Source organism: Peromyscus leucopus, chromosome 10, assembly GCF_004664715.2.
Source record: "Peromyscus leucopus breed LL Stock chromosome 10, UCI_PerLeu_2.1, whole genome shotgun sequence".
Classification (NCBI taxonomy): Eukaryota; Metazoa; Chordata; class Mammalia; order Rodentia; family Cricetidae; genus Peromyscus; species Peromyscus leucopus.
The window spans coordinates 3,265,235-3,277,264 of NC_051071.1; the positions used below are offsets into that span (position 1 = coordinate 3,265,235).

General features: G+C 50.0%; 1 protein-coding gene across 1 annotated transcript in view; it reads left to right on the forward strand.

Moving 5' to 3' along the window:
• Positions 1-718: 718 nt before the first annotated feature.
• Otop1 (otopetrin 1) overlaps positions 719-12,030 on the forward strand; it is a 29,278-nt gene continuing 17,966 nt past the window's right edge. The window contains exon 1 of the mRNA XM_028882284.2: positions 719-1,339. Coding sequence (XP_028738117.1) covers positions 943-1,339 — 397 coding nt within the window. The 5' untranslated portion in view covers positions 719-942. The remainder of the gene's footprint in view (positions 1,340-12,030) is intronic.

Here is a 12,030-nt window from a genome sequence, read left to right on the forward strand (position 1 = left end):
TGCCCAGTGCTCCACTCTCAGAACCAGATGTCCCGATTGCTCCCAGTTGTCCTCTGGGACCGGCTCTCCTCCAGGTCAGGGTCAACCTTAGGACGCTCTTTCGCAGAAACCGGCTGCGCTTCCACTTGGTACCAGAGCGGAGCTGTGAAAGGCTTTGGAATGGAAGCAACTGGACTCTATGCGACCACTGGGGACCCTTTTCCCTTCTCAGTTCCCCCTGGAAGCGAAGCAGCCCCGGAGGAGCAGAGGAAGGGATGGCCTCTCCTTGGGTACTGGCTCCGGTCTCAGCCAGCTTCGAGGCTCTCGGTCAGGTCCCCAGGTCAGGTCCCCACACAGACACCCCAAAGTGACAAAACCTAAAGACGCCTCTTCCCTGCTTCTCACCGAGCCAAACACACTCGTAGGTCGAGGGCAGAAAGACGAAAAGCACCCAGTAGACAGAGGCAGGGACCAGGACACACAGATGAGAAGGACCCACGTACACTCGTGCCCTGCGAGCCCACCCAGAATTCTAGGTTTCGGGGACACAACCCTCGGCGCAGCCACACCCCCAGCAACTCCTTGATCTGGCTCCCACGACTCTGTATGTCCCTTGGCATCCCACCCCTCCCCGCCAGCCCCGGAGCTGGCGGGCGGCACCTGTTGCGGTCCCTTGTTTCCGGGGCGCTGGGGTGGGGTAGGCGGGCTGGGCTCGGGGGTGGGGTGCGGGTGGCACAGGCAGGGCAGAGGAGCAGCGGGGCTCGAGGCGCAGCTGCAGGGGCAACGGGTTGCAGGGACCGGAGTCGGCATCGGGAGTTCCGAGAGGGAGGCCTGGAGCCCTGGGGGAGGGCAAGAGCGGAGAGCACGGGCGAGCGGGGTTAGTGCCCAGAGGGCGTGGGGAAAGGACAGGAGCCAACAGCAACGCGCGGGGCTGGAGCAGCTGCCTGGGGACCAGACTGGAAGATGCCTGGGGGCCCGGGCGCGCCCTCCTCTCCAGCAGCATCCGCAGGTTCCTTCCTTGACGCGCCATCGGGGATCGCGGCATGCCCGCCGCCCCCACTCCCCCTGGCCCGGGGGTCTCCACCGGCCTCCGGTCCCCGACGCGGCGCCAGTGTCCCGCAGAAGCTGGCGGAGACTCTGAGCAGCCAGTACGGGCTGAACGTGTTCGTGGCGGGGCTGCTGTTCCTGCTGGCCTGGGCGGTGCACGCGGCGGGTGTGGGCAAGAGCGACCTGCTGTGCGTGCTGACCGCGCTCATGCTCCTGCAGCTGCTCTGGATGCTGTGGTACGTGGGCCGCAGCTACGTGCAGCGCCGCCTCATCCGCCCCAAGGACACGCACGCGGGCGCGCGCTGGCTCCGGGGTGAGTGCAGCCGGGCCGCCCTCCATGCCTCTCCTTGAGATCAAACTTCAGCTCTATGCCTCATCTCTCCGGCCTTCCCCTTGGGTTTTCCTTCTCTACCTTTAGGCTCTGCTCGAAGCTCTCCCAGTTTAAAGTTCTGTTATAACGCTTCAGGCCCCGGTACGGAGGCCACACTTCCCCTCTTGGCACTCAAGGCTTCTAATATCTGGCCTCAGATGACCTCTTTCCTTTGGAGCCCTCATCCTGCCAAAGACTAAGTTCCAGTCACAATTGAAAGCCCCCCCAGGTCTTTGCATATTCTGTTCCTTCTCTTGGAATGCCATTCCATCCTCACCTCGGTCCTGCTTTCCGGCCGGGGCTAAGACCTTCCTGAGCCTGAAGCATATCCTACCACCCCATTCTGTGTTTCTGCACACACCTCCACCCTTGCTGTGGCCTGGACACTTCTCTCATCCAGGCAGCAGCCTCCCCACCCCATTGAGGGGGGCCCGTGATTCTCGGTCCTAGAGCCACATAGGCCTGCCTTGGAGGAGGTGCTGGGAGGATGAGGGGAGTCCTGAGGACATGATCCCAAGGAACACCCTGACCCAGTCAAAGGGGGCCAGGGCCATGCAGGGCAAAGGGAGAGGGCTGGGATCCAGGGCAAAGGGAGCAGACCAGATCCAGGGCAAAGGTGGCCTCCTCCCGCGGCTTTCTCTCCTTAGTCTGTAATTTCCCGTAGAGCTGCTTCCCAGTTTTTGCACACTTGACCTCAGACAAATGCCTTGGTTCCCTCTGACCCCAGCCCCAGGCTGAACCTCTGCAGATGGGGATCTCAGGCTGGATGTGACCAGATGATGCTTTGTGTGTGTGTGTGTGTGGGGGGGCGCTTCAAAGGTGTAACCCTTCCCCCCCCCCCGCCCCCCCCCCGGGCCCTTTCATCGAGGCCAAGGGGCTCACCCTCTTGCCTTGAATGAAGACTTTCAGGGATCAGTTTATCTTGCCTTCAGGAAAACTGTACAGTGTCACAAACTGCCTAAATTCTCCCAGATGGAGATTTTAGGGAGCTCACGGGTTGGTGAATTATGAATGGCGAGGGGGCAGTCAATGTAACATAAACCGACAATACTGGCGCTCTTACCCAAGATGTTGACATTTTGCTTCTTCTTTCCAGAAGCATCCTCTCTTCCTCACTTGCTTCCTCTTCCTTTTTCCTTCAGCTCCTCCACTTCTCCCCTTCCTCCGGACTTTCACTTCTTCTCTTTCCTCACTTCCTGTCCCTCTCCTGCGCCATCTTTTTCTCCTTTCTTGCTTCCTTCCTCTAGTCTCTTTCCTCTGGTGCCCCTTCCTCTTTCCTTCACTTCCTTTACCCTCCCCTCCATTCTTCCCTTCTTTTCTCTCCTACTGGTCTTGTTATTTCCTAAGGTTGGAAAGCCAGAGGGAGAAGCAGGGCAAGAGCACAGACCCAGGTTCCCTTGTGGACCAGCTCCATGTCTTTCAGACACCATAGAGAGATGGAGTTGATTAGGCTGTGAGAGAACAGCACACAGGAAGCTGGGCAGACCCTCAGGAAATGGTACCCAGGAGGAGGGGAGGAATAGAGAGAGTGGGAAGGAGAAAAGAGGGAGGTCAGTTGGACAACAGAAGGCTCATGATGTCCGTATGCCCAGGAGGAGGCCAGGACGCCAAGCAATCCCAAGTGGCTGGCCTAGGGGACTGTAAAGGCCAGTGTGGTGTCCTGGGGGAGTCTGATACCACAGAGAAAAGGGGAATCAACATGGGCTCTGTGGGATGGATCCCAGGTAACACCTGGGAGAACATCACACAGTAGGTTGTGTGGACCCTCTGGAAGTCACCCCGTAGTGATGTAGCCATTCTGATGAGGCACATGTGCTGTGCAAATGCTGTTGGCCCTGGAAGACACAGCTTGTACTCCCCCACTTCTGTCTCCTTCAGCTTTATGAGCCCTAGCTCTCACATGAATTGGATAAGAATCACAGGTATCTCATGGAGAGGGGCGGGAAGATGTTGAGGGAAAGCAGCTTGCCATGACCTGGCCATCCCTATGAACGGATGGGTTCATTTGGGAGCAAAAAGAAAGTTACCATACCAAGGTGTCAAAAGGAAGCACCCTGGCCCTGGTAGGGTCTGAGGTTTCCTTTGGACTCTTAGCTGGAAAGACAAGTTTGTGGCAGAATCTTAGCCCTGTCTCTATGGGGCTGGTGGGGGTGGGGGGTGGGTCGTGTGGGTGGGGAGACAGGGTGGGTGATGGGTGGTGGATGGGCGGGCATGTGGGCATGTCCTGAGGCTGATGCTTTGGGATGGAACACTCCTCAAGCCCTGCCCCTAGAACTCCAGGCACTGAGGTTTTTCCATGGAAAGTTGTGGGGCTTGGTTTGGTCTGGAAGGCATCTCTTTGAACAGGAAATATTCCATTCTACTTCCTGTGAGGGAGGAAATCCTTCCTTAGCAATAACAAAATACTGACCCACTTGAGTAATTGGTAGTAATGTTGCACCATGACCCTCTGCCTTTGCTGACTGAGGAAGGAGTTCCTCTAGAAGGAATAACTGTAGCCTAGGAAGCTGTGCCTGCCTCCTGAGCAGCCAGTGAGCAGACTTCTTATCATTAATCACCACTTCCCGCTTTTCTTGCTAGCCTACTCCAAATGTGATGAAGCTGGGAGTTTTTCCCCCTTGTTTTTTGCCTGTCTCAAGACCAGAGATACTTTGGACACAAATTCTGGAAAGAGTGAAGGTCACAGTTGTACTTATTGAGTGTGTTTGGAATGCCAGACTCTTTACAGTCACTTACAACTATTTTGGAGATGGGGAATCTCCCCCGAATTTATTTTACAATTCATATTTTCACAGTGTTTGCTTTTAAATGAGGCACATCTGTACTTGTGCTTTTCCAGACCTTTGTCCAGTATGCTACCACAGGCCATCCCTGGAAATAGGCGGCATGGGGACTGAGATCATTGTTCCTAATGGACCAGAGGAAAGGGGACAGATGTGAGCTGCCTATGAAAGGCTAGTCCGGGGGTGGTCGTAGGACAAGCTGCAGAGGTGTGAGCAGAAAATGCAGTGGTTCCTGCTTGGAAGGAGGCTGTCCTCAGTGACGCAGTGAAAATGTGTGTGTGTGTGTGTGTGTGTGTGTGTGTGTGTGTGTGTGTGATGGTGTCATCAGGCAAGTTGGCCATGAACAGAAGAAGGGAAGAAGAGATAGGGAGTGGAGGAGAAGAACCCAGGGATGGGGAGGAAGGAGAGAAGAGGCAGTTAGGCTGTCCTTGCTGTCTGTCTTGCCTGTCATCTGCTGACTTCAGCACAGGTATGGCAAGCTTGAGACAATACCCCGAACTCCACTTTGCATCTCAGGATGGTGGCTTATCTTAGTCCACAGCCCTGTTTTCCTGCAGGCAGAGCTCCTCCAGACACTCTGGTTTGCTTGGGCTTCTGTCCTTGTCACTGGCATAGCGAGCCCATGTCCCTGCCTGAGATGGTTCCTCAGTTCTCCCATTTGAAGCAAACAAAGCCAATGATAATGCTGCTGCTGCTTATGTCTTTTATATTTTGAGTTTATGGCATAATTACTCCACATCTCCTTTTCCTTGCCTCCCTCCAAATCCTCCCATATATCTCTCCTTGCTCTCTTTCAAATTCAGCACCTCTTTTTTTTACTAACTGTTGACTGCCTGCCGCCAGTTCCACAGCTGGAGAGCTCTTACCGCTTTGCCTTGGTGTCCTTGGCCATTGTTGTGATGGCATTGCCCTGACAAAGCAACTTAAGGTAGAAAGAGTTTATTTAGCTCAGAATCTCACAGTCTGAGATTACAGTCCAGGGAAGCCCAACATCTGGAGCTTTGAAAGAACTGGTCACTTCACATCTACGCTCAAAAGCAGAAAACAACAATAGATTAATACATGCATACTGGTGCTCAGCTCTCTCTCTCTCTCTCTCTCTCTCTCTCTCTCTCTCTCTCTCTCTCTCTCTCTCTCTCCTCATTTAGTCCATGGTCAAGCACATGAAAGAGTGCTGTTTGCATTCAGACTGTGTCTTCCAAATTCAGTTAACTCAAATCCCTCACAGGCATGCCCACAATCTAGACAATTCCACATTGAGACACCCTTCTCAGGTCATTCTGGAGTGTGTCAGGTGGGTCATCACACATCTCAAAGAGAGACCCCCGTGGATCAGATCCCATTTTCCCTTAGCCCTCAGTCTGCTTTCTGCCTCTGTAGATTTGGCTGTTCTGGAAACTTCCCCGAGATGGATGTGTGCTCCTGTGGTGGCTTTCTTTCCTTAAGGGTGGAGTTTCCCATGTCTAGAGGATCTTGAGATGGTGTTGCCACTGCCTGGGGATGCTGACAAGGCTTCAGAGGAGGCTAACATTCTGTCCCTGGAAATAATCCCAGGGGTAGGTGGTGTGACAGTTTGACAGTACAGATAACAGGCAGGTGACCTCCCCTCTCCCCCTTTCTCTGTCTTTTGAGCAGGAGGATCATGGACCTTTGCCCTGGACAGTGGGGAGGAAGCCTTGCTCTGCTTGGACTTTTGCTGGGCAATGTCTCAAAATGACTTTTACTCAGGGGCTTAGACTGAGAGTCCACTCTGCTTGCCTGGCCCTGCTGGTCTCTGGCAATGGAGAGATGTATGGCTCATTCAGAGTGGACAGAGGAGGGCAAGAAGAGAGGAGACAATGCAGGGTGTCAGACAGCGATGGATGGAAGCATGCCGCCTGGGCAGGGCATGGAGCTTTGCTTGTCTGACTCAGTTTCCTCATCTGTAAAATGGGGTTACATTGTTGTCTATTACATCAAGTTGGCATGAGAACCAGGGACTGCATGCATGCAAACTGCTTAGAAGAGCTTCTGAGAGAAGTAAATACGTTATTACTGTGAAACAAATGAGTCATGAGTATAATGCACAAGGTAGGAGCAGACAAGGAGTCTGGAGGAGACTGGGGGCTTCGGGAGTGATCCTGAGACCCACTATGTGGAACTCAAAAAGACAGGTACCAGACCTTGGCTTTGTCCCATGGTTCATGGGGACCCATCACAGGTTATTAAGAAAGAGGACAAGGGAGATAGGTGTACCCAGCTGAGGTTGGGAGATGGGTGCAGAGGAGGAAAGCGGCAGTGATTCTGAGACTCATCCTGAAGCTTTGATGAGTCTTGCTAGCTCCATCCCCCTTCCTTCCCTTCCCCTCCTTCTCCTCCCCTCCATTCTTTTTCACTCTTCTTTCTCTTTTCTCTTTTTTTCCCTTTTCTTTTTTAAAGACAGGGTTTCATGTACATACCAGCTGGCCTCAACTTTCCTATGTACTGAGGATGACTGTGAACTCCTGATGCCCCTGCCTCCAGCTTCCAAGTGATTACAGGCATGCACTCTCACACCTGGCTTATGCACTGCTAGGGATTAGCAGCAGTTCTCTGTGCATGCAAGGCAAATAATCTGCCAACCAAGCTGCACCTCCAGCCTGCATTCATTTTCTTACAGCCCAAAGCCTAGATGTCGTTTAGCATTCTTTGGAAAGAAGTAAGAGTGTGGGGGTCTCAAAGGGGTTTGTAGGACAGTGTTCCTGGGGGGAAGAAGAAAGGATGTTGAGTCCAGAAGACAGCAGTATGTGGCAGTCCCACAGTAGGACATGCTATAGGCCTTCATCTTTGAGCTTTGGAAGAGCCCACTTTTAATAAACAAGTCTCACCTGGAAAACCTTTCCTGCCACTTTTAAGCTAACTGCAGCTCCTGGGTTGCTGTTCTCATGACACCAGCTCACCATCTGCCCAGCTCCAGTCCTGCAGGAGATTGTATTATCCAGTTACTGTTTGTCAGGCTGAACAGACCGTGAGTTCCTGAAGGTTCAGGCACTTCCCGAATGTACTCTCCGTGGTGTCCTGAGATCCAGCATCAGGCTTAATGTATAATGAGGACCAGATAGTGTCTGTAGATTAAATGAATCAGTGGAGACTATGTGTGATGGGTGGTTGATGGGTGGATTGATGGGCTGATGAATGGGGCAATGTATGGGCAATGTATGGGACTGGTAGATGTATGTGTAATTGAATGGGTAGATGAATAGATGTGTAGGTGTATATGTACATATATGTATGGGTGAGTGGATGGGCTGATGTATGGGGGAATGTATGAATGGATGTATGAGTGGGTGTCTTAATCAATGCTCTATTTCTGTGAAGAGACACCATGGCCACAGCAACTCTTATAAAGGAAAGAATTTATTTGGGACTGGTTTACATTTCAGAGGGTTAGTCCATTATCGTCATGGAAGGAAGCATGGTAGCATGCAGGTAGACATGGTACTAGAGAGGTAGCTGAGAGTTCTCCATCTAGATCTGCAGGCAGCAGGAAGAGAGAAAGATGCTGGGCTGGGCTTGAGCATTTGAAACCCCAAAGACCACTCCAGTGACACACTTCCTCCAACAAGGCCTCACCTCCTGATAGTGCCACTCCCTGGCGACCAAGCATTCAAATATATGAGGCTATGGGGTCCATAACTTTTCAGACCACCACAGTGAGTGAGTAGATGGATGGGTGGATGATGCCAGAAGCTCCAGGGAAGAGGGTGAGAGCTCTTAGAGGCTGACTGCAGTTCAACATAAGGAAGAACTCTCTAACCAAAGCAATAGCCACTACATTGGATGACATACTGTGAGAGATGGTGAGCTTCCCAGCATGCATGTCCAGCTGCGGCCAGATGATGGCTAGTCATGATGCACTGGGGAGTGTCCTTCCAGGGAATAGACTCAGGGACTTTCCATCTGAAAGAAGCTAGGGTTCACTATCCTAGACTCCTAGGAGGAACTTTGATGCCCAGCAGCAGAAATGAGGCTGGGTATCTTGGGCATTTCCCGGATTACTGTCAAGTAATATAGTTAATTGATTATATATATTAATTATATAATAAATATATATACATAATAATAATTATATATATACACATTTGTGTGTGTGTGTGTGTGTGTGTGTGTGTGTGTCTACCACAGCATGCATGTGGCAGTCAGAGGACAACTTGAAGAAGTAGGTTTTCTCTTTCTATCATATGGGCTCTGGGATCGAACATAGGTTGTCAGGCTTGGTGGCAGGTGCCTTTACCTACTGGGCCAATCAGTTCCTCCTAGGGGGCTTTTCAACTTTATTCCAACTCATTAGGTCTTCCTTTTCGGTGTAATGAAGAGAGGGTTTTGATGGTAAAATCCCAACTATAGAATTTTCTGGGTGTTCCAAGGGGATTCTATGGAATGACTCACTGAGTCTTCTCAGCACCCCAAGGCATTGTGGGAGGCATTATGATTATTATCCAGTATTACAGATCGGGAAACCGAGGCATGGAGGTTACATAAATGCCCAATATCTCAATCAATAAATAGGAGAAAACAGGACTTGAAGCTAGGCAGCCTCTCTGCCATGTTCCATTTTACTGCCTCTTAGGGTATGATTGACACTTTTTTTTTTTTTTTTTTTGCTTTTTCCGAGACAGGGTTTCTCTGCATAGCTTTGCGCCTTTCCTGGAGCTCACTTGGTAGCCCAGGGTGGCCTCCAACTCACAGAGATCCGCCTGGCTTTGCCTCCCGAGTGCTGGGATTAAAGGCGTGCGCCACCACCGCCCGGCAAAGGTTTTTTGTTTGTTTGGTTGGTTGGTTGGTTTTTTGTTTTTTGGTTTTTCGAGACAGGGTTTCTCTGTGTAGCCTTTGGCCTTTCCTGGAACTCACTCTGTAGACCAGGCTGGCCTCAAACTCACAGAGATCCGCCTGCCTCTGCCTCCCGAGTGCTGGGATTAAAGGCATGCACCACCACCGCCCATGATTGACACTTTTCAGTGTTCTATAGACAGCAAAATTTTATGCTCTGTTTTCAGATGAGGAAAAGTTTTACACAGAGGGAAAATTGAGTGATTTGATTCTTCCGTGGTTTCAAATATTTTGTCTATTTGACCCATCTAATTCTGAAATTTTCTGCTCTATTTTTAACTAGTAGCAGTTACATATAAAAGCAAATTATTATTATTGTCGTTGTTTTTTGAGACAGGGTCTCACTGTGCAGCCTTAGCTGGTCTGGAACTCACTATGTAGAGCAGACTGACCTCCTACTCGTGAAAATCCACCTGTCTCTGCCTCCCGAGTGCTAGGATTAAAGATGTGCACCACCATACCTGGCCAAAAGTTCTAGTACTGAGCCTTTGTGCACTGTAAGATTTTCCTCTTGCTCTCTGTCTTACTGTTCATAATGTGAAGGATTCTTTGTTCTAAATTCCGTGTAGTCTGATAGTAGCATTCCCTTCCCACTTTCTGTTTGTGTCGCCCGCTTTCCCTCGCCCACCCCTAAACTTCCATCACTAACCACTTAGTCATGGAGAGAGCGTGTTTTCTCATTCTGTTTCTAATTCAGCCTTTCTGACCTTGCTTCCTGGTAAATGAGACAGTTCTGGGTTCCTGTATGGTTTCCATACCTGACTCTTGCTTCTATTTTATTTACGATAATAATGATTATATTTTACATTATCCCTCATGCTTACCTTTTAGAATTACCATACTTTTAAATTGTTCTTTGATAATTTCACACATGTATGCAATGTATTTTGGATCATATCACCCTCCACTCCCCTACACCAGGTCATCTCAGATCTCTTCATGTTTGCCTTTTTTTTCTTTTCTTTTGAGCACTTGGAATTTTCTCCTTTTCTGCCCCACAAGCCTCAAGTCTGTCTAATTTTCTCTTGTCTTATAATCTAGGGCATGTGACTCTCTTTATATTTGGAGAAAAGAAATACTAAATGCCTGCTCCAGCAAGTCAGCCTGCCTCCTGTTCTGTTATGCCCTGTGCCTCCTGCCTCTCCGGACCATCGGATTCATCTGCTTCTTCAATCTCCTGTCCCTGCTGCCTCTACATTCCTTAACTTTTCTTTTCTAATCACCAGACTTTCAAAGCCTTTCTTCTCTTCTGCATCTGGTCCTTCTCCCACCTGTGAGCTTTGCAGAGACAGCACCCCGCCTTCCAGATGTTTACTCTGTGTGTTGTCTTCACAGAACAAGCCACCCACACCCCAGGCAGTTTATCTCCAGTCATTTGAACTCAGCGTCTCATCTAGTAAACGATCTCTCTCCTTGACTAGTCTCTCATCCACCAACCCATCCTTCTGTCTGTTTTTCAGTTCATCTGTCAATCTTTCCATCCTTCCCTCCCACCCAGTGCACTTCCAAGCATTTACAAAGTATATTGGTCACCATTGTTTTTCCTTCCCTTTCTCCCGCTTTGAACTCTCTTCCAACTACTTCACTGGCTTGTCAGACAGTTGGCCAGATCACATAGCTCCTTGCTCTTCTCTGTTCAGCTAGCTTCCCTCAGAGACTCCCTTCCTGACCACCTCCATTAGCAGCTCACTCTCTGTCCCGCACCACGTCCCTTCCAGTCCACAGCACCTCCACCCACTAGTGCCAGCTCACCCTCTATTCTTCGTCGATATCCTAATTTGTACAATGCTGTCCTTGTGAATATTTGTTTCTTCGCCACTCTCTTTCTTTATCCTTGAGTAGGTGCCTTATTCCATGTTGTGTTGCTGTAACAAAATACCCAAGGCTCAGCACTTTCTAATGTAAACAGGTTTATTTGGCTCATGATTCTGATGTTGGGAACGTTTAAAGAGCCTGGGGCTAGTTTCCTATCAAAGGTCCCCTTACTGTGTCGTAGCAGCCCAGAAAGAGCAGAAAGTGGGCCAGTGGCATATGGAAAGGGCTAAGCATGTGGATGGCCTCCCCATAGCAACCTGCTCTCATGACCTGCCTAAAGACCATTTCCAGTAATCTAAATACATTCCATTAATCCCCACCTCTTTAAAAAAATTTATTAGCTCCGAGAATTTCATACAATGTAGTTTGTTCATATTCTCAGATAGACTCCCCGTCTTCCCACCCAACTTTGTGTGTGTCCCGATGGAGTAATATCCTCTCCATGCTTCTCCTTTTAAAGATTCTACCCCGCCCATCATCACACTGAAGGGTGAGCTACCAGCACACGAACCTTGGGACACACACAATCTACAACCAAACCCAGATGGGAAGAGACCTCAGACTGTGTCAGTAGATGAGTGAGTGGATACCTGGAAAGAAGGGAGGACTTCGGACTGAGAGGGCCAGGGAGGGTTTCATGGCAGAACAAATGCATTGCCAATCACCGAGACACTCTAGAGCACTTTGGGACCCCAGAACAACCTCATCTACCCACTAGGGAACTTGTTAGAGATACTGTGACCCCCACCTCACACCTACTGAGTCAGAAACCAGCATGGAGCACAGCAGCAGGAGCTTTATCAATGCTCTTTCCAGGGCATTCTGATGCATGCTCAGGTTTGTACACCACTACTGTAGACGGTCTGCATTTAATAGGCGGGGGAATCAAGTCTAGGGTTAGGGAGATGACATGTAGGAACACACACACCTGTCTGGTACCCAGGATCCCATAGCTCAAGGCTCGGCTCTGACCACCCAACCAGGATGCTTCACGTGGTATTATTATTATTATTATTATTATTATTATTATTATTATTATTATCTTCTAAATCAGAAAGAACCTTGTATTCATCAGCCACTCTAAAAGCACTGGGATTGAATCTCCACTCTGACCGAGGTTCTGATTTCACTGGGGGTTTGCCAGGATTCACGAAACACAACTTCTCATCATTTCTATAGGGCTCCGAG